The 22,066-nt window shown below is 46.8% G+C and overlaps 3 protein-coding genes across 7 annotated transcripts; 1 reads left to right on the top strand and 2 right to left on the bottom strand.

Annotated features, from left to right (window-relative positions):
* Positions 1-798: 798 nt before the first annotated feature.
* On the bottom strand, positions 799-14,619 carry LOC102223247 (mitofusin-1-like). Of its 3 annotated transcripts, none has more exons than XM_023334771.1 (18): positions 13,128-14,619; positions 12,820-12,939; positions 12,435-12,570; positions 11,472-11,634; positions 11,276-11,400; positions 10,378-10,486; positions 9,433-9,540; positions 9,197-9,350; positions 4,695-4,762; positions 4,474-4,595; positions 4,279-4,405; positions 4,070-4,174; positions 3,699-3,801; positions 3,411-3,619; positions 3,226-3,327; positions 2,872-3,068; positions 2,660-2,794; positions 799-1,658 (listed from the first exon to the last, which is right to left on the bottom strand). In XM_023334771.1, the coding sequence occupies exons 2-18, from the start codon at positions 12,932-12,934 to the stop codon at positions 1,589-1,591; spliced, it is 2,148 nt and encodes a 715-aa protein (XP_023190539.1). In that variant the 5' UTR covers positions 12,935-12,939; positions 13,128-14,619; the 3' UTR covers positions 799-1,588. The 3 variants fall into 3 exon arrangements, with proteins under 3 accessions (XP_023190539.1, XP_023190540.1, XP_023190538.1); XM_023334772.1 differs by having other exon boundaries at positions 12,820-12,955; XM_023334770.1 differs by having other exon boundaries at positions 12,820-13,059.
* Positions 14,620-18,278: 3,659 nt separating this feature from the next.
* LOC111608814 (dual specificity protein phosphatase 18-like) lies at positions 18,279-20,948 on the bottom strand. Of its 3 annotated transcripts, XM_023335008.1 has the most exons (3): positions 20,281-20,356; positions 19,224-19,761; positions 18,279-19,071 (listed from the first exon to the last, which is right to left on the bottom strand). In XM_023335008.1, exon 3 carries the CDS (start codon positions 19,018-19,020, stop codon positions 18,415-18,417), a length of 606 nt encoding a protein of 201 aa, XP_023190776.1. In that variant the 5' UTR covers positions 19,021-19,071; positions 19,224-19,761; positions 20,281-20,356; the 3' UTR covers positions 18,279-18,414. The 3 variants fall into 3 exon arrangements, with proteins under 3 accessions (XP_023190776.1, XP_023190778.1, XP_023190777.1); XM_023335010.1 differs by lacking the exons at positions 19,224-19,761; positions 20,281-20,356 and adding an exon at positions 20,865-20,948; XM_023335009.1 differs by lacking the exon at positions 20,281-20,356 and having other exon boundaries at positions 19,311-19,353.
* Positions 20,625-21,606, top strand: sft2d3 (SFT2 domain containing 3). Its single transcript, XM_023335007.1, has one exon. The coding sequence runs from the start codon at positions 20,756-20,758 to the stop codon at positions 21,404-21,406; it is 651 nt and encodes a 216-aa protein (XP_023190775.1). The 5' UTR covers positions 20,625-20,755; the 3' UTR covers positions 21,407-21,606.
* The last annotated feature ends 460 nt before the right edge of the window (positions 21,607-22,066 follow it).

The raw sequence follows: 22,066 nt of genomic DNA on the forward strand, positions 1-22,066 counted from the left end.
ATTCTTTGGGAGCTTGGTGGTCCCTAATTACATGTCAATCATAAAATCGGACTCTGACACCTCCTGGAACCAGATTTGGGTTTGTTGCCTCAGGGTAACATTGGTCTAGAACACCAAGATAGTCTACACTGATTATGAGAAATGAAATACAAATCAAACAAAAACTATATTCATAAAAGAACTATTTTTTGGACAAAAATATGTCAAAAATCATGCCCCCCAAAAAATAAAATAAAGGAGCAATGTGAGGTACAGCTATGTGGTTTGTTGCCTGAGGGCAACGCCATGCCATAGAGGGTTAAGTTATTTGTGAATAAATATGATCCATCAGTATTTCTCCTCAGGGAGTCGGAGGGTCTGATCTGAGCTGCTCTGTGTTTTACGTTCTGACTCATCATATTCATACATATTCATATCTAAAGAGTCATTTTAATCAGTGATAACGAGGCTTTTTAATAAACTCATAGCTGAACCCGGAGGTCAGAGGTCAACCATCTCTCCATACAGACACAGATATTTGGCACCCAAAACTAAACTAGGAAACCAGTTTGGTTCCTGTTGCCAAGTTTCCAAAATTTAATTTAGCAAAGTTTTATCATTTCTTATTCCTTTAAATGTAATTTCCATTTTGTCCTAATGAGGGCGCTGTATTCCAGCCTGTGCCCTTATTTGATTGTTTTTATGGTTTTTAATAAGTTAGTGTTGAGCACTGTTGCACTTTTAATCCTGTTTTATTCATTTTTATTGTGTTTAAGTCACTTCACACATAAATCCTATTAATCGATATTAAAGACAATAATCAGTTCAGTGTTTATTATTCCCATTCATTTTACTTCCATCATCATCCGGTCTCAAAGATCGGTTCATTTCCACCAACCAATCAGAGCCGAGATGAGACCAGCTGCATGCAGTCGCCATGGAGACGCCAGCAGGGGGCGCTAACATTACCAGACCCCCATCACAGTCTCTACATGACAGCATCACCCATAGCAACAGGGTCACCACTCCTCCAGCCTCTGATTGGCTCTCAGCAGAGGGACCTGGTCTTCTATATCAACCAATCAATTGACCAACCAACTCATCCGTCCGTCCGTTCATGGAGGTTCTGTCAGGTTCTGTCAGGTTCTGTTAGAACGTCTCTCAGCCGGTAATATTCATGGTTTCCATGAATCCAGATTTCTGTATTAAATGTTTTTATTGGCTGAAGCAGAAAATCATTTTCATTCACAGGATAAAGGCTTTAAACATTTCAGTCGGTTCCGGCTAACGCAGCTTGGTTCTGGACCGGCTCAGGGAAAACATGCAGACCACCGGATTCAAACCCAGAACCTCATCATTGCAGCGAGGCATCAGGTCTCTGATGAACCTGACCGCAAGCTGCAGAGGTCAGAGGTCACAGCAACATCTGGTGGAGGCAGAGCTTCACCTCAAGCAGCTGGAAGGGCACGGACCAGAACCAGATGAACCCGATCGAGACCAGAACCAAACCCTGATACCGTTGCTGGCCCACACCAGCACAGGCAGAACCACCCTCCTCCGGTCCGGTCCTGGTTCTGGTCGGAGCAGGTGGATCCAAACCGCTGCTGCTTCAGTCCGCAGCCTGCAGGTAGCGAGCAGAGAAGGCCTCCAGCTGGGTCTCCAGCTCCGTGGCCCGGTTCCTGGAAGCAGAACCAGAGCAGGTTCTAATCAGGTTTGGTCTGACCAGAACCTTTTAGATCCAAGTCCAGTTCTGGCAGTTGGTCTATGATCGTATCAGAATCATTTGTTGCAATGCCAATTCAGCCACTGGAGTTTCAGGATGACGGCCATTTTTCAAGATGGCCGTCGTTTTTGAGCCTTTCAAGCCAGTTATTACTGTAAAACGTTTGACATTTTCATGACTTAATGAACTTTATGTCACATCTTGTTTTCCACTTCCTGTTCTTGTGAAGTTAAGTTATGATTTGAGAATCAGAAACAGAACGTTGCAGTTAGCGAGCTAATGGTTAGCGCTAGCTTGATATCCCTTTTCATGTGTTTAGCAGATCAGCGTTAGCAGAGCTAAGATTCTTGTTTAGCGAGTTAGCAGCTAGTGACGTTAACGTGTCGGTTAGCTGTGCCCAACAATGGCAACAACAACAGCTGGTTTTCACTTCCTGCCCTCCGCCGTCTGCCCTGCGCCTGACCTCTGACCTCCGCTGTCTTTTCTGGATTCTCTCTCATCCTGAACTGTAAATCATGGATCAGGGGCCTCATGCGTAAAGCGGCGTGCACAAGTCATGTATAAAAATATACACAAACTTTTGACCTGCTGTGAAAATGAGTCAGAAACGGAAACTTTATCTGTAAACATTATCAAACAACAAAGTGACGAAACATATAAATCCACTGAAACCTGACGACATTCAGATATTTAGACCAAGAAGAATCAAACCTGATGATTTTTATGTTTTTAATATTTTATTGTTGAAATGATGAAACTGAACCACATTAATCCTCAGACAATAATCGAACACAAAATAAAGAAAATAAAAATAAAAAGACGTGAAAACCTCACTCCAACGTAAATAATACTGTTCCTCATAAAGGGGTAACCCATCGTCTGAATGCATCTATGGGTCATTTATTCTCTCTAAAAAGAAAGACAGACACCAGGGCAGGTAAAGCGAGCGCCCCTCACCTGAAGGCCTTGGACTTCCTCTGGGTCGCCTCCAGCCTCTGGATCCTGCAGGTGAGCTGCCGGATCCGTCCCTCCAGCTCCGCCTCGCTCAGGTCCACTCTCTGGGTCAGGCGGCCAAAGGTGGAGGTCAGCTCCCTCACAGAGAGAAAACATGGCCGCCGTCAGAACCGCCAGCAGAACCCGCAGGCGGGTTCCATAGGGGCGGGGCTTACTTGAACACCTGCTGGCTGCAGGCAGAGCTGGTGACGGGAACGACGGCGCGGAGGCGGAAGGCGGCGAACTCTGTGAACTGCTGCTTCAGAGCGCGCTCCTGGCTGGAGGCCGTCCAGGTGAGTCTCTCATACAGGTAGAGCAAACCGTAGAGGGAGACGGACAGGGCCACAACCCGCCAGCCCACCGAGCGCCACACCTGGACACACACCGCAGCTAGGACACACACACACCTGGACACACACCACAGCTGCAGGACATGTCCAGATGTGTCCAGAGCTGCATTGTCTCTCTGTCTCACCAGCAGAACCAGGAGACAAAGTGGACGGTTCTGGACCTGCCCGGTTTGGACTCACCACGCCCCCGATCAGCAGCACCGCCATGGACGCCCTGGAGGACACCGACACCAGGCTCGTTGCCATGGAAACCACCAGCCGGTCCTTGAGGGACGGTCCGTCCTGCAGACAGAGCAGCGTCTCAGCGGCCCGTCCCGCAGGACGTCCCGTCCCGCAGGACGTCCCGTCCGCCGGGCGGCGCTCACCTCGGGGACGGCCAGCGCCCGGTGGGCGCCGGCGGCGCAGATGAAGCGGGTCACCAGGGCGGTCCAGCCCAGGGAGAACCGGAAGTCGATGTCCTCCCTAAAGTCGGCGCAGAGGGCGGCCAGGCTGAGGTCAAAGGTCATCTCGAAGGACGAGGACGGAGCGCAGAGCTGCTGCTGGATGGACGGCGACACCAGGGGACGCACGCTGTCTGGGGACAGACAGGACACGGTCAGACAGTCGGCCACTCCCGAGTCAGAACCAGAACCAGAACCAGGACGGGTCGGTACCGGTCATGAGTCTCTGCGCGTCCCGGATCTCCCTGAGAACGTCGCCATGGCAACGATGGGCCAGACCCCCAGAGAGACGCTGCTCCAGGTGCTGCACCAGTTTCTGCAGAAGCGGGACAGAACCGGGTCAGTACCGGGTCATGGAGGTTCTGGGTCCAGACGGGTTTCAATGGGTTCTGGGTCTGCAGCAGGTCAGTGAGCACCAGGGTGCGCCCTGCTGGCCCAGTGGGCCCGGTGGGCTTTTCTCACCAGCAGAACCGCCAAGGTCCGATTGGTTCTGAAGGGTGGCTCCCCTTTAAACTGCCTGGACCCAGTCCGGCTCGGCCCAGGAACCCAGAACCTCATCAGAACCTGTGGGCTCCAGAACTCACAGCTTTGTAGAGCTCCAGGTTCTCCAGGGACGGGCTGAAGTCGGCCCGGAACTCCTCCACCAGAACCGGCAAGGAATGGATCTGGTCCAGCAGCGCAGAGGCCACCTGGGGCGCAAACAGGCACTGGTTACCATGGAAACCACACAGACACAGGTCCAATGGCGGCAGGAACCGGAACCAGAACCCAGGTTCTGCCGGGTCAGGGGAACCTTGGCGGTGACGTCGTCCGTCAGGGTTCTGATCCGGTTCTTCACGCTGTCGCTCAGACGGCTCATCTGACCCCGGACAAAGTCCAGCCGGTCCCGCTGCTCCTCCCGCTCCTCCAGGCAACAGATCCTGTCAGAGGTCAGAGGTCAGAGGGGTTCCCACTGAGCGCGCTCAGCAGATCACCTGACTGATCTCACTTCCTGTTGGCCGACGCGATGTTGATGGCGTCCATGACGGTCTTGATGGCCTCGGTGATCTGCCACGCCCGCACCGTGTGCTGCTCGAACTTGGTCCGGACCGCCGACTGAGAGATGAACTCCTGTACACAGAGAACTGGGTCAGAACCGGAACTGTGGTTCTGGGTTCTGTGGTTTTGTGGTTCTGTGGTTCTGGGTTCTGTGGTTCTGTGGTTATGTACCTCGAAGGTTCTCTCGAACTGCTGGAACTCTGTCAGCCGGTCCTGGAAGCCTTCAGCCAGAGCGCCCCCTGCAGGACGATCAGTGACGGTCAGCCAGGCTAACGCTAAGTGTTGTTAGCTTTTATTTTAAGGTAAAGTAATTTTATTTTTATAGTACATTTTCAGCAACAAGGCAATTCAAAGTGAAAACAGGAATTAGAAGGAAATACAACAAAACAGCAAAGAACAAAAGAAGAAAAAAGATAAAACAGTATTTAATAAACTAGTCATTAATAAACTAGTCGTTAATAAACTAGTCGTTAATAAACTAGTCGTTTCTCTGGATTCTAAGTTTGTCCTAATTCCTCCTCTGGGTTGCAAGATAATTATAAGTACGTTATCATTTATAAGATAGAAGGAGTTTCTATGGAAAATCATTTTAAAAATATGATAATTATGGTAATAGACCAATATCATATTTGACTCAGAATAAAGAAATTGTCTTTAGATCAGGCAGACTTCACATTTCCATCTGCCCTAGAGTCTCAACTGGTTCGTCTCTGTTAATTCCAATCATCCAGATTTAGCGTGGAAAGAATCTCATCCAACTGGCGTCTCTGTCCCACAGCATCAGTCTGAGTGTTCGCCAGTCGGCCCAATCCGTCACTAATCTGTCGATATTCCAGGTATCCACCAACTCCTAACAGCAGAAATCCTGTTGTCATGAATCCAAATAAATCCAGGATGTATCCCTTTGTGTGTCCCCGCTGGGCTTTCCTGTGCCCAGTCGTCTCGTTGAGAAACTTTGATTAATTGCCCTGAGAGACCGGTTAACCAGATCCATAGTTTGTAGCGTCAGAGGATGTGCAAAGAGGGGCTCCAAACAAGCAGCACAAAAACAGAGCAAGCGAAGGCGGGCAGGAGGGAGCAGAGGAAAAAGCTTCTGCCTTCACCGAGAGCCAGAGAGAAATAGTTTAAATGATCCCTAACAGGCTGCGGCCACAGGCGGGTATTAACCAGTCACACTGCTAAGGCTGCCTAGCGCTGCTAGCGACAATTTGAAACAGCTTCACCTGTATCTGCAGGTGTCTGAACTGCTCAGCTCTACCTGCAAACAGAGGAAAGAACGGAGCAACTAGCCAGAACCAAAGGCCTGGATGCAGGGCCGTGCCAAGACCTTTGGAGGGGCCGGGGCTCAAAGTTTAAAAAGGGCACATTGACCAAGATCTTAAAACTCCGTACAACAGCATAGCAACAACCCATATTGATCAAGAATCTAATTGGATCCTACTAAATCATTGCCATCATGTGGGGACAATGCAAAGCAAATCTAGTCTATATTTTCCTTGACAGGTATAAACTTTCTGTTTCTGCTGCTGAGCGGATCTGAGACTGAAGCTGTTATACAGACCGGAGGAGAGAAGGTCAAAGGTCATGAAGTTATGAAATAAGCAAATTTGCTGCCATTTTACTAATGAAGCCCTAATAATATCTATTTAACCTCTAGAGCAGGGGTCTCAAACTCCAGGCCTGGAGGGCCACAGACCTACAGTTTTTAGATGTGCCACAGGTACAAAACGCTGGAATGAAATGGCTTCATTACCTCCTGCTTGTGTAGACCAGTTCTCCCAGCCTCGCTAATTATTCTGTTCAGCTGTGGTGCAGCAGAGGCTCATCTAAGAGTTGCAGGACTGCGGCCCTCCAGGACTGGAGTTTGAGACCCCTGGTCTAGAACAACCTGGCTGCAGACTGAGTTATAGATCCAAAAGGTCAAAGGGGTTAAAACTATATAATAGTTTGATGTTAAACCTCTAGATCTAGAATTATAAGACTGGGATATCAAGGCAAAGAAAACTCAGTAGCTGAAGGTAGGGGCCATTCAGGGGCCTCCAGTCACTCAGGGGCCCCTAGAAATGGTCTAATTGTAACAGACCATAGATCTAAACCTGTAGCATCATTTATAGAGAATAACAATGTTATTACATTTTATTTAATGCATCAGCTGAGATAAATAAATAGTACATTTAGGATTTAACTAGGACGTTTACTTTGTAAAAGTTTAAAGAATCATCCTGATAGTTTGATTGTTGTGTTACCATGGTTACAATATGGTGTAATCTTTGTGATTGAATTGGGTTTGTTCACAAATACATCACAGCCAATAACCAATAATCAGTGATTGATTTTAAACCTGGTCTCCCTCTCAGATTCACCTGATCGACATTTAAACATGTTAGTGATGCTGAGGTTCTTAGTAGGACGGGGGGTTCTGGCTAAGGCCCCATATTACCTTGGGCCGGCCCTGGAGGAACAGCTGCTGCCATGCACATCTCTGGAATCTACCTGGAATCTACCTGGAATCCACCTGGAATCTACCTGGAATCTACCTGGAATCCCCCGGTGGCCCCTGTCAGTCCCCCGATGCTTTGGAGACATTTTGGTTCATTTCATTGTGGCATGTTTGGCTTTTTGCTGCGGTTCTGATTATTGCTACAATATTTTCTCTGATGTTTATTTCATGAACTCTAATTGGGCCGAATCTTCCTTTAACACTTGAGGTTCTGCAGTAACTTCTGTTTACAGCCCAGAACCTCCAGCGGCTTTAACCCGCCTGGTAGAAACGGTAAGGAGAAACAGAGAACAGAGAGCAGGTGGTACCGGGTGGTACCGGGTGGTACCGGGTGGTACCGGGGCTTTAAGGTGCGTCACGACTCGCGGTGACAGTCTCAGTGTCTTATATCAGGATGTCTGATACCAGGGCCGGCCCTAGCCTCTCTGGGGCCCTAAGGGAAATGTGGTTTTGGGGCCCTCTAGTTCTGCTAACAATGTGGACCGGCTGCAATCAGCAGTCGGATCATTAGGTCATTCACACACCTGCTATAAACTTATTGCATCTCTAGCTGTGCTGTTTACATTATATACATGTTTAATAAGATTCATTTATTGACCAGTTGATTTCTGGGAGCTGATTTAATTAATTTTGGGGGATCGTGATCTGCTGATTCTTACATGTGAAGCCCATCCTAATCCCTGATCTGATCTTCATCAGCAAAGGTTTATAAATCATCTCTGTCCTCTTCTGCTCTGCAGGGAGACGTTTGACTGACCGACCCACCAGGTCTGAACGTTTACAGCTAACAATATTCACCCCACTGTTACCAACTCAGTGACTTTCTTGCTACATTTAGCAACATTTCAGACAAAAAATTTGTTTTATAATCATTTAAACCAAAATCTAAATCAGCAGGTCAGGCTTTTTAAAGATCGGTAACCAGGGATCGGCCAGAAAACTGCAATCGGTGCAGCTCTACACACATTCATGACATCCTTTGATTAAATTCATTTCTCTGAAGCGTTACTCCAACAGCTAAAAATGTTATTTATACCAGGTGAGTCTTTTTCCCCTGAGAATGTGGACCGGTACCGGTACCAGACTGATTCTGAGCCTTTAAATGATTTTAACAGAAGTTTCTCATAACTGGACCGCCCTGGTGACCCGCTTCGTCTAACTTATATTTAGCTAAATATGATTCCTGAGGGGCACAAACAGGCCTCCTGACAGACAGATTAAAAAAATTAAAAATTGAAAAAAAAAACAAAGCAACCTCCAAAAGGGAACCAGGGGCATCAAGGATAAAAGGGGCAGGGGCTCAAGCCCCCTTCACCCCCCCTGCACGTGCCTACCTGGATGTGTTTACATCTCACTCAGGTTTCTGTCTGCATGAAGTTGGTGGTTAGTTAGCAGTGTAGCAGGTTAGCGGTTAATGGGTTAGCGATCTAGCAATTTAGCGGTTAGCAGGTTAATGGGTTAGCGATTTAGCGAGTTAACAGGTTAGCGGGTTAGCGATTTAGCGAGTTAGCGGTTAATGGGTTTGCGATTTAGCGAGTTAGCGGTTAGCAGGTTAGCGAATTAGCGAGTTAGCAGTTATAGGGTTAGCGATTTAGCGAGTTAGCGGTTAGCAGGTTAGCGGGTTAGCGATTTAGCGAGTTAGCCGTTAATGGGTTAGCGATTTAGCGAGTTAGCCGTTAATGGGTTAGTGGGTTAGCGATTTAGCGATTTAGCGGTTAATGGGTTAGCGAGTTAGCAGGTTAGCGATTTAGCGAGTTAGTGGTTAATGGGTTTGCGATTTAGCGAGTTAGCGGTTAGCGGGCTAGCGGGTAAGCGAGTTAGCGGTTAATGGGTTAGCGATTTAGCGAGTTAGCGGTTAGCAGGTTAGCGATTTAGCGAGTTAGCAGGTTAGCGGGTTAGCGATTTAGCGAGTTAGCAGTTAATGGGTTAGCGATTTAGCGAGTTAGCGGTTAGCAGGTTAGCCTGTGGATGTTGCATTCGTCTCCTAGTCACGCCTGGAGTCAGTCAGTTAATTCTGTGTTACTTATTCTTCATAAATTCACTTAGTAAGAATTTTAGACTTTCGTCCTTCACAACCTTCTGGGGAAACCCTGCAAATTCACAGGTTCTGGTCCTCATCAGGAACCAGAACCCGGTTCAACCGACCCGGTTCCCCTCTGTCCCTCCGTCTCACCTGTCTCCGGCATGCCCTGGTTCCGCTGCGTCCTGCAGATCAGAACCTCCTTGGCAGAGATGAAGAAGATTCTGTCAGCGGCCCGGTCCGGTTCAACGACCCGCAGCTCCTCCGACAGGAAGCTGATGCAGCGGTCTAGGTGCTGCTTCCTCACCTGGGCAGCGAGGGCCCGGGGGATAGAAGGGGGGGGTTAGGGAAACGCGAGCAGCGGCGTTGCCATGGTAACGGCTCCTCACCTGGTCGATGAGCTCGGGCTCCGTCACCGAGGCGTCCCAGCGGTTATGGAGGATGAAGACGTTCGGCTTGGAGATCCGCTCACTGACCTTATGGAAGAACAGCTTCTCCTGGACAGAACCAGACCAGAACTGGTACAATTACCAGAACCGGGCCAGAGCTCGGACCAGAGCTGGGTCAGCTATTGGATCCCGGGTCAGAACAAAACTGGGTCAAGGCAGATCAGAGTCAGAATCAAGTAAGCGACCAGAACCATATCAGAACAGAACCGGGCCAGAGGTCCGGTTCTTCACCAGGTTCTGTTGATGCAGAAGCTGGACAGGCCGAGAACACCGATGGTCCAACTCGACCAGAACCGGACCTCTTCCACTGTCAGTAGAACTGATTCTGGTTCCTCTGGACCCAGATGGAGAGGATTGGTTGCGGTTCTGATGATGTTATCCTGGACCAGAACCAAAACCCGTCTGACTCTGTCTGAGGGATCTTCTTCCAGGTGAAGCTCTGCCTCTGTCTGGTTCTGATCCGGTTGGGTTCTTGCCTGAACTGGGTCTGGCTGAGCAAGACCAGACCTGGGCTCAGAAATATTGGGTCCGGTTGGGACTGGATCAGAACTTGCTTAGATGTCAAAACCACTTCCTGAGGAAGAACCGCCTGCAGATCTGGACCTGCAGTCCGAATGCTGACTGTTTCATAAAAACGGTTCTGGTTCCGGTTCTTTTTATTATTGACTATTTTTTGTGGATACTTCTGATGAGAGAAAAAGTTTGGACACCCTGGTCTAGACCTTGGACTGGGACTGAGCTCAGCTTCCTGAACGGGACCTGCCAGAACCAGAACATCCGGTCCACCTGCAGGTACCGGCCCTTTAAGACACATGATGATGATGATGATGATGATGATGATGATGATGATGATGATGATGATGATGATGTAGTGGTCTTCCTCACCGTGTTCATCAGCGTCGACTCGGCGTTCCCCACCAGAACAAAGACATCGGCGTCCAAACAGAACTTATCGATCCAGCTGTCCAACTCCAGGGTGACGTCCGTCCCTGGGCTGCCAGGGGTCAGAGGTCAGAGTTAATCTGAATCTCTCTGGTTCTGACAAAGACTTCAGAAGGACTCCGTCAGAACCCAGACGGGCCCAGTGGTTCTGTGTGGAAGAATTTTCCTGCCATAATCCATGAGCGCACATTTTCATTTTGAAAGCAGGACTTCATTCATGATTGTCTTCTCCAAACTTCTCCTCGCGCCCACACTTAGTCTCTGCTCGCCTTTGGAAACACCACTTGGCACAGTCGCCTGGCAACCTCTCAGCCAATAGAATGAAAGTGTTGTACTGGGTGCGTTTGTTTCCTTCTAGTGGGTGAGCCTGTGTGGCTATTGTCGATTATAGCAACCAGCGCCACCTGCTGGATGTAGGGAGAAACAACAAAGGTTTTCTGTTCCATAGTACACTAAACATCTGGATGGATGGATGGATGGATGGATGGATGGATGGATGGATGGATGGATGGATGGATTATCTATCTACCTCTAGAATCTATCTATCCGGATGATTAGTGTACTACTGTGCCAAATGTCATTTTCAAAAGCGAGACTAAATGTGAGCAAGAGGAAAAGCTTTGAGTCTAAATGTTACAACTTTGGGGAAGACAGACATGAAGTCCTGCTTTCAGACTGAAAATGCTCGCTCTTGGATTATGGCAGGAAAATTTCCCCGTAGTTCTGCCCCTCAGGGGTTGAGTTGGAACACTGAGGTTCTCCTGAATCATTTAGAAATGACAGAACCAGAACCTGTTCTGATGGTTCTGAACTCAGACAGATCAGAACCTAATGGCCTCACCTGTCCATCAGAACCAGGTCGTCCCTCAGCAGGGTGCAGCGGTTCTTGGGCCAGAACACTCGGACCAGGCTGCCCGAGTCTAGCGCCGGGTCCATGTGCAGCGCGTGGGCCAGCTGGTTTACTGTCTGCAGGACACAGAGGGGGAGCAGTCAGAACCGGGTCAGAAACGGGCCCCCCGGTGGTTCTGTTCACCCACAGAGATGGCGCGGCGCTCGGCAGACGCCTCGGTGGTGAGGTAGGGCTCGGCGGCGTCCGTCCCCTCCACGCTCAGGAAGCAGTTGGTGGTATGGCCGATGCCGCTGGGCAGCACCCGCTCCCTCAGCATGGCGTTGATCACCGTGCTCTTCCCGTTGCTGGTTCTGAAGAAGGACAACACAAGGGGAACCGGGCCGGAACCAGGTCCCCAGTTGCATCATGGTTCAAGAGAAACGTGCCATCTACTTCCGGTCTGGTTGGTCTGCAGCAGCCGGATCAGAACTAACTGGGTCTCAATTGAACACAAACATCAGCTGCAAGGCATCAGCTGGAGGCTTCAGAACCAGGTTCTGCTCCGGCTGGACATCTGCTAGAATATGTTCATGTCCTTAAACAGATCATGACCTCAATGCTTCAGAGGAACAAGAGCCAACAGAAAAAACATACCTGAAACAAAACAAGAACCCAACAGGAACCCAACAAGAACCCAACAGGAACCCAACAAGAACCCAACAGGAACCCAACAAGAACCCAACAGGAACCCAACAGGAACCCAACAAGAACCAACAGGAACCCAACAAGAACCCAACAAGAACCCAATAAGAACCCAACAGGAACCCAACAGGAACCCAACAAGAACCCAACAAGAACCAACAGGAACCCAACAAAAACCCAACAGGAACCCAAAAGAACCTAAAATTAACCCAACAGCTTGTATTATAAATGTTGTGGTGTTGCTATATTGAAATAGTGGAACATAAGCAGCATCATAGTTTAGCTTCAGTTCTCTCCAGTAGATCTCCAGTAGACCAGCAGTGGATCTCCAGTGGATCGCCTCGACCCCCTGACCACCGGGCTGATCAGGTTTACTGGGGAAACCCTGAAACAGGAACCCAATAGAAACCCAACATACTGACAGCACACCGCCCCTGCTGGTGGGAGGTAGTTCTGACCCGGTTCTGACCTGCCGAAGAAGGCCACCTTCATGGTTCTCCGCAGCAGAACCTCCCTGATGGCGGCCAGCTTGGTGGCGCAGCTCTGCATCTCCAGGTTCTGCTCCTCCACAGCAACCGGACCCAGGTCCTGGTTCTGAACGGCTTCTGGTATCACAGTAGACAAACCAACATGAGCGGTTCTGAAGGTCCAAACTGGTGAGGTCTGGATGGTTCCAGGTGGTCAGAACCTCCACTGGTTCTGGACTGGTTGGAGATGAATTCTCTGAACGTCCAGCAAATGCCAGGTGTGTGTGTGTGTGTGTGTGTGTGTGTGTGTGTGTGTGTGTGTGTGTGTGTGTGTGTGTGTGTGTGTGTGTGTGTGTGTGTGTGTGTGTGTGTGTGTGTGTTTCTGACCGTCCACAAACGCAGAACCGCTCTTCACAAACTCCAGCAGTTGGTCGAAGATCGACCCGATCGATCGCTTAGCAACCACGAACCGATGCAGAGGAGACGGGTCCTCAGGGTCCATGGCTCCTACGCACACAGAGGACTGACAGAACCAGAACCAGAACCAGAACCAAAGGTCCTGGTCCAGCTCTATGGAGGTCAGGTTTCTGACTTTAGCTCCAGAACCGGGCCCAGATGGTTCTGACCCTGATGAAGGTAAATGGTCCCATCAGAACCGACCGGACCTTCAACAGATGCCAGAACCACATCCTTACCGTGATCTGTGGTTCTCCCAGGTTCAAAGGTCAGTCCTGCTTCAGGGTCTGGTCCCAGTCGGGTCGGCGCCGGCTCCCATCACGGCCCGGTCCAACTGGCGGACAGAACTCTGCTTCAGCGTCTAAAGAGCTTAGAGTCTCAGAGGAACGTTGATCCACTTAGCAGGATTAGAGCCGCAGACGCCTGGAGACAGAAGGGGACATTAGGAGACAGAAGGAGACAGTAGGGGACAGTAAATGTCATTACCCTAAGTAATGACATTAAATATTGAAAAAGCTCCGTTTATTATATAATTTCTCTGTTGGGAAAGTTTGTTAGATTTTTCTGTAACTCAGTTTTCAGGGTTAGAAGCTACAACTCTTACTAGCATTTCTTTTTTTAAAGTTATTTCACTCAATGCTCGAGGGTTAAGGAACAACATTAAAAGAAAGGCAACGTTTTTATATCTTAAAAATTTTAAAGCAGATTTCTGTTTTATCCAAGAAACTCATTCAACTGCAAATGATACCAAGTTCTGGAAAAGTCAGTGGGGGGACGAACTACGGCTGGAACATGGCTCCACTCAGTCAGCAGGAGGCAACATTACCAAACAACTTCAGTGGAGATGGATTATGTCCACACATATGGACATTTTGTCTTATTAGTTGTATCAATAAATGAAGAAATTCTTTTGTTGGGTTCTATATATGGGTACAATACCAAAGCAGAAAATATGCAACTTTATGTTAGATTAAGTAATGGGGTGAATTACTTATGTGGAAAATATCATAATATGAATATTATTATTGGTAGGGACTTCAATTCAACTCTTAATGAAGCATTAGATAGATTTCCTCCAAAGGCTAATACAAATCCAAACACAGTTCTAGAAAACTTTATGTCAACCTTTGGCCTGATTGATGAATGGAGACAAAAAAATAAGTCCAAAGTTAAATTTATGTGCAAAACAAAACAGGCTCCTTTAAATCAAGAAGTGATTTCTGGCTGCTGTCTGATTTAATAACTGATGAAATGAAGTCAGAGATTCTTCCAGCTCCGTTATCAGACCACAAACTTATTTTAACTGGAAAAACTCAATTAAACCAGTATGGAAAAAATACAGTTACAGCTTACTGGAAACTCAACTCTTCACTGTTAGAAAATAAAACAGTGGAAGAAAACATTAAACAAATAATTATAAAGTTTTGTAATACAGTTTGCAGTCAGAAGGAATTTAGTAAAAATTGGGAACTCCTAAAATATGAACTTCAAAAAATGTTTCTGAAAACTGGAGCTGAGATTCTAAAAGAAAAAGGAAAGTAGAATCAGAAGTAATAAAAGAAATTATCTTATTGAACAATGTTCTGCCAGAAAATCTATCTGAAGAACAAAAGATCAGATTAAACCATTTACAACTGAACCTGGACAATATTTACATTTCCAAAGCTAAAGGAGCGTACATCAGATCGAGGCAGGAATGGTTAGGAGGAAAAAACTCTTCTTATTTTTTAGATTAGAAAAAAACACCAAATATCTAACAGTATTATGAAACTTCAAATCAATAATAATATCTGTGAAGTTCAAATCTCTTCTTACTGTGAAACTTTTTTCCAAGAACTTTATCAGTCAAGATGTTCTGATGAAACTGTCTCACAATTTATTAACTCTGAATAAAATGCAACAAATTAGTAAAAATAATAAAAACAATGTGATTCCTTGATTACACTTGAAGACGTCCAAAAGTCCATCAATAAATTAAAACTAAATAAATCACCGGGGACTGATGGCCTCAATGCAGAATTTTATAAAAAGTGTTCAGAACAACTATCACCATTTTTACATCAAGTTTATCTTGAAAGTTTGGATTCTGGGTCAGTTCCTCCAACAATGACCCAAAGTCTGATTACACTGACCCCTAAACCACAGGTTGAACCCAACCCTGACCCTGACCAATTACATTACTACACAATCACTACAATTATTGCAGGTTGTATTGCTACAAAAATTCAGAATACTCTTGAAGAAGTTATTGATGAAACTCAGTCTGGATTCATACCAGGTAGACATATAACTAATAATATTATCTTGGATCTGCTAGATTACTCAGATTTAATAGAGGGATGATCTCGTTTCTAGAGTTTTGACACAGTTGAACATACATTTTGTTTAAAGCATTAGAAGTATTCGGATACGGACAAATCTTAATTAAAAGTTGTCAAATGTTATATAGGAATTGTAAAATGATCACCTGGCTGCTCTAAAAGATTGGATTTGAAAAGATAAAGGTGTCCAGTCTCCACACATCTATTCATTCTGGCCATGCAAATTCTTTCAGTTAAAATCAAGGAAAAAATCACAGGGATTAATGTTGCAAACAGAAATATTGTAATTTCCCAGTAATTTGCACTTTTTTTAAAGAATAAATGTGAAATAAAAAACTATTGAAATCATCAACACCTTCTCCAGAGCTTCTGGTTTAACTCTAAATCTAAATAAATGTGAATTACTTTCCATTAAATCTCATTTAAAGGCACATTCCTCAACATTCCTATAAAAGACAAAGTTAAATATCTTGGAATCACAATAATTAAAGATCAAAATATAAGATCAATAGAAAATTTTAACCCCATAATTAAAATAGTTGAACAAAGATTTAATCTGTGGCTCCAGTGAGATCTCTCTCGTTTAGGACGTTCATTATTAATCAAAGCTGAAGGTTTATCTAGACTCGTTTATCCAGCCCTTTACATTAATAAAATAAACTTTAACTTTATATGGAAAATCAAATGCCATCTCATCAAGAAAAATATTCTAATGAATAAAGTTGAAAAAGGTGGAATTGAAGCCATTGATTTCACATCTTTAAACAATTCATTGAAAATTAAATATTTAAAAAATCTAAAAAATAAAAACTCTATATTTAATGATATTCCCATTTACAACTTTGACAAAATTGCAGGATTTGACCTTTTCTTCTTAGATGCAATTATAGTTCAAATGATCTACGTTTCATAAACAAATGCTGTAAAGCTGGTCACTTTTCTCCTCATAAATATTATTTCTGGAATAATGAAGACATTAAATACAAAAATAAGACAATCTTTTGTAGAAAATGGTTTGATAGGGGAATATTACTTGTAAGCCAATTATTAAATCCAAATGGTTATTTATTGTCTTATTCTGACTTTATGACTTTTCTAAAGAAAATGTTTGAAACAATCCCCAGTGGCTCATTAAAGCTTTTATCATCTTCAGATCAAATTCACTCAGTGCCAGATTATGATCCCAACTCCATTTATATTGATTATGATTATGCCTTTAAGTAAGAAAACAACCAACAAAATGTTAAAAAAGATTCTTTTACCAGATCTTGTTTTTTCACCAGTTTGTATATTTTATTGGTCCAACATTTTTGAAAATATTAACTGGAAGTGGACTTGGTTGCTCCTAAAAATACTTAATAAACAATAAAGTAAGAGAAATTTCTTATAAAATTATTCATAATGTTTATTCTGTTAAAGCATTTTTGATAAAAAAGATATAAATGGGTTTTGGACCCTTTGTGTACTTTTTGTAAAAATAATGAGGAAAAGTTTGTTGATGTTTTTTGTGATTGTAATTATAGCAAAATATTCTGGAGAGATATTATATTGAGAAAAAAATCTCAATATTACTTTAACAGATCAGGATGTTTTGTTTGGATGGAGAAATGTGAACTTGTCAAAACAGAATTTTTATATGTTGTCAACTTTTTTATTATTTATGGTAAATATCATATTCACACCTCCAAACATTTACAACAAAACCCTAATTTCCAGATGTTATTATCTTCTATTAATATCTATAGAATCCTTAAAAATCAGCTCCGATGCTAAAGCCATTAAATCCTAACGGCCCTTAAAGACCCGCAGCTCTGGAGACTCAGTTTGATTTTGATATTGTAAAATAATTCTTCCATGTTCTGTAAAGCCCATTTATGTTGTATCTGTTTGTAATTATTAATGTTGTTCTTATATGTTCTTTGTTTGCAATAAAAAAAATAAAAACTTCACGGCTCCTTTATTTCCGTCTCTCTGCCAGAATCTGAGAACCGACTGTGTTTGAGCTCCGGTAGTTTTTAATGTTTCTGCTCTCAAATCAACTTCTAACCATATTTAACCATCAAAGAGCTGAAATCGGATCATGACGGCCAGAATAATCCAGAAGATTTTAACTAATTGAGGGTTAAATTTTAGAAATACACTCAGATTGTAGCGAAGAGTTGGTTTAAATTCTGACATTAATTACAGTCAGGTCCACTGAACCTGATGGGACCTGATGGGACCTGATGGGTCCTGAAATGCTGCGGCCATCTTTAACTTTGTGGACCCTCAAAAGAACTTAATGTTGTCATGGATACCACGTCTCTGACTGGGGACAGATGAACGTCTCCAGTCTGTCTTATCTGGACCCTCAGAGGAACTCGTCTCTAGAACCTTCTCAGAAATTCAGAGGTTCTAAAGGTTCTTGGAGGACATGGAGTTTGTCTCTGGTGGTTCTGGAGACAGGATCAGTCTGGTTCTGCTGGTTCTGGTTGGCGGGTCGCGCCCTGCAGAGCCAGAGAAAGGGGGCGTGGCCTGCAGGATGATGAAACATCAGAGTTCCTCTGAAGCTAACAGACCCATCGCCATGGCAACCCGGAACTCCTCCAGGACGATGATGATGGCGGAGAACATCCAGAACCAACCGGTCCAGAACCAGGAGGAAGAAGAGGAGATGCTAGTGAGAAACAGATGGACCCGGTTCCGACCTGGAAATTCTCCTGGTTCTGGAAGGGTTAAGGTAGCTCAGACAGAACCTGGTCCAGAACTTTTTCAGGGTCCGCCTGGTAAATGTTCCAGGATGAGTGGGTCGTCCTGCAACAGAACCTTCTGATCTGTCTGGATCCAAACAACCACAACAAAAATAATAAAATAATAATTCACTTCAAAGCAGGAAGCAGAAAAATGCAATAAAAAAGCAAAACCCAGTGAGGGGGCAGCTGGCCCAGGGCGAGCTGCTGAAGGGGCAGCTGGCCCAGGGCGAGCTGCTGGGGAGGGCAGCTGGAACAGGAAGTGCAGTTTCTACAGGTCGCCTCCCTGAAGCCACACTGCCCCCTGCTGGTGGTGGTGAGGAACAGCAAGGAGACGCTCTGGTGGAAATTATTTATTGATCAGCAGCAAAACAGAACAGACTCACTTCCTGTCCCCAGACTGGTTCTGGTGGTCCAGGCTGCTGGCCAGGTGAACAGCTGCTCCACACCTGTCCAGGTAATGTAGCTCCGCCCACTCACAGCGGTTTGTAAATTGTTCTGTTGCTCTTTGATGACACTGTAGATTCTCTTATTAATTTATGTGGCGACATAATCACCTGAGAGCGTGACATCACAGGAGATCTGGGTACAGAGGTCAACTGGCTGCTCCACGGAGCGGCCCGGCTTGGCCCCTCGGGCTCCACCCGGACCGTGTTGCGGCCGTACAGCCTCCTCTCGTACTGCAGCAGCTGCTCCCAGAACCCGGCATTGATGCGGATGCAGGGCCGGCTCTCCAGGACGCGGCGGTGAGCCTGGCGCAGCGTGGCGCCGCGGAACCTCATCAGGTACGCCATGACCAGCGCCGGCGAGCGGCTCCTCCCCGCGACGCAATGCACCAGCGTGCCTCCGGCGCGGTTACTATGGATACGCTCGGCCACGCGGTCGAAGTGCAGGCCGAGGCGTTCGCAGGGCAGGTCGCAGACGGGGACGCGCAGACACTCCACACCCGGGTGGGCGGGCAGGGCGTGGCTTAGCGTGGCGTTCACTATCAGCGTGATGCCTTTCTGTGACATCAGAGCGCCGTTCAGGGGAGCGTCGGCCCCACTCAGGAACAGGGAGGGCGTGACCTGGGAGAGCGCCATCAGGAGCGCCTGGCAGGGCGCACGAGGCACCAACAGGTGACTCCAGGTGAGCTGAGGGAGGAAACCAGAAGCCAGAAGTTAGAGATCCTTCGCTCCGGCAGCTCAGTTTAAACTTTACTGCCGCTGATCTGGTTTTAATGCATGAAAACAGGCGATGACCCTTTAACAGGAAGTGAGGAAAGTAATATTCATAACATCCCAACCTGAACGTTTCCCCTTAATTCCGATCCGCCTCTAAAGCGGGATCTGAGATCCAGAGGCTCCGATAGAAACAGAACATCCAGGTTTACCTGCCGCTGCGTCCCGAACCGGAACTGAGAATGAGACCCAGTCACCCTACAAGGTTCTGGCCCGGCCCGGCGGCCAATCAGCTGCAGGGTTATTAATAACCCAGCAGCTGAAGCTTGACCTCGGGTCACATGACCTGGACTGAAATAAAACCAGACATCCAGCCCGGAACAACCCGAACCTGGGGTCCAATGTGTAGGACGGTCCCGGTCCAGAACATCAGGAGGAACCGGATGAGGCCCGGGTTCCCCTGGGTCTGATTTTCTACAGCAGGTTGAGCTCCTGAAGGCACCACATGACCGACTTTAATAACATCTCAGTAAAATAATAAAAGCGGGTTTTATTGACAGACATAAAGTGTAAACCCGCAGGAAACACGGCGGCCATCTTGGCTAAACCAAAGCACCAGAAGAAGCCTCAGCATATTTTTGTTGACATCGATGGATTCCTCCGCTGGAAGACATGAAAAATAATGTATGAGCATGTAAATATGTATATTATACAGTATTAATTAATATTGAATCACCTTTGTTTCTCTATAATAAACTAAATAAATATTTAAAAATGATGACCGACTGCTTTATAAAATGCTCTTTATACATCAATATCAGAATATTATACTCCCATTCTCTTTTGTATTCCCCACTAAGAATATTTAAATATGCTGAACCATGTATCAATCCAATACTTCATAAAAATAATACTTTAAAAATGATATTTCCTAGTAAATGTAGCTGATAGCTGTTTGAATGAGGTTTATAGGAAAAATGCTTGGAAATCTGTTTAGGATTTAGCGACTTCTGTCGCGCTGCTACGTCATTACGCCTGAGTGCAGCGGTCACTTTATACATGGTTATTCTCTAGGAACCATATGGAGCTACAACAGTCTCATAATTCACAAATGCACAGGACGAGATTCACGATAATCATAACATAGGAACAAGCAGCTAATATGATAAATATTTCACTTACTGCTTTTCTGTCGCAGCCAGAAACCAGGCTGAGGTTTAAGCTGTTGAGCGTCGTTATGGCTACAGCGCTCCTGGAATGGGTTGATGTGATTGGCTAAAACAAAGGTTACCCCACCGGGGGTTCGTTCATGTGATTGGCTGAAACAAGGAAGCTATCTGATTGGTTAATGGTCACCCTGTCAGATACACCATTTATTAAACACATTTATGGATTGAGTCTCAAAATTCACACAAATGCAGAAACTCACAGGCTTGGAAACCAAGATATATTTATGTTTGCATCAAAAACTACAAGTGTGGATCTCATCCTGTGCATTTGTGAATTATGAGACTGTTTTAGCTCCATAGAACCAGAAGGTTCGGTTCCGGTCACAGAGCTGAGTGATCGTTCTTGCAGTTCTACCTCTGACCGGAAGAGGCAGCACACATCACCAGAACCCCTCTCCCCCCCAGAAGAAGTCCCGAACCCGACCGTCATGGCCGAACTGAACCGACAGCTCCAGGAGTATCTGACCCAGTCCAAAAGCAGCGGAACCAAGTCCAGCTCCAGCACCTTGGTGGAAGTAGGCGAACCGGAAGCGGTACCTGGCAGCTGGTTCGGCCGGTGGTCCAGTCCGTGGTCCGGGCAGAACTCCGGCGGCGGCTCCGGCTCCTCCTGGCCCTGGTCGGCCGACCCGGACCCGTGCCTGCCCGGAGTGACCCGGAAGCAGCGCCTGCTGGGGTTCGGGCTCTGCGCGGCCATGTCGGCTCTGTGCTTCGGGCTGTCGGCCCTCTACGCCCCGCTGCTGCTCCTCTACGCCCGGAAGTTCGCGCTGCTCTGGACGCTGGGCTCGCTGTTCGCCGTGGCGGCGGTGGCGGCGCTGCGGGGGCCCAGCCGGCTGCTGGCCGGCCTGCACCGCTCCCCCGGGGCCGCGGCCTACCTGGCCGCCCTGGCCGGAACGCTCTACGCCGCCCTGGGCCTCCACAGCACCGTGCTGACGGCCCTGGGAGCCGGCCTGCAGGTGGCGCTCATCCTGGGCTGCTTGCTGGCGCTGCTGCCCGGGGGCAGCGCTGGGATCCGGGTTCTGGGCGGCTGGACTTTCTCCGTCCTCAAGAGGACCGTGAGCAGCAGAACCCTGTCGATCTGAGCGGAACCGAACCCAGAGGCGGAACCGGAGCGGATCGAGACTTTCCTCTGCAGGACTAAACCCTGGGCGCTGACTGCCAGGAGGATCTGGACTTCCGAGGACCAAAGTACAAAAACTGACCCAAAAACTGTGATGGGGGGGTGGGGGGTGGTTCTGGTTCTGAGTTGTTGTAGCTTTGTTAATAAAACAGGTTCTACCAGCAGACTGGGTCTTTACTGGTTCTGGACTCCCTAACTGGGTCCCAGAGGTGGGGTTTGTTACGGGGTTCTGATGCTGCCATCACTTTTGGCTTCCTGTCCTGCGTTCCTTGTACCGTAGGTTCTACAAGCTGACTGGGTTTTTACCACCTGGTACCGGACAGTTCTGGATGGTTTGAGATTTTACCTAAATGAGACTCTTTGACATGGAAAAGTCCAACAGAACCTTCTAGAACCTTCCTACACAGACATGAAAACCCAGACTCTGGTTCCGGACTAGTTAACTGGATCTCAGGGTTCCTCCTGGTTCCGTATCAACGAAACAACCTGGTGGGAGATGAAGGAATGAAAACAGTGACATCACTGGGAGCCGGTCCGATTGGACCGCTTCAGACTCCATAGGAATTCTGGGATTCTCCAACCAGAACCTGTGCCATCAGACAGGTTCTGGTTCTGGTGTTGA

Source organism: Xiphophorus maculatus, chromosome 6 (genome assembly GCF_002775205.1).
Source record: "Xiphophorus maculatus strain JP 163 A chromosome 6, X_maculatus-5.0-male, whole genome shotgun sequence".
NCBI lineage: Eukaryota > Metazoa > Chordata > Actinopteri > Cyprinodontiformes > Poeciliidae > Xiphophorus > Xiphophorus maculatus.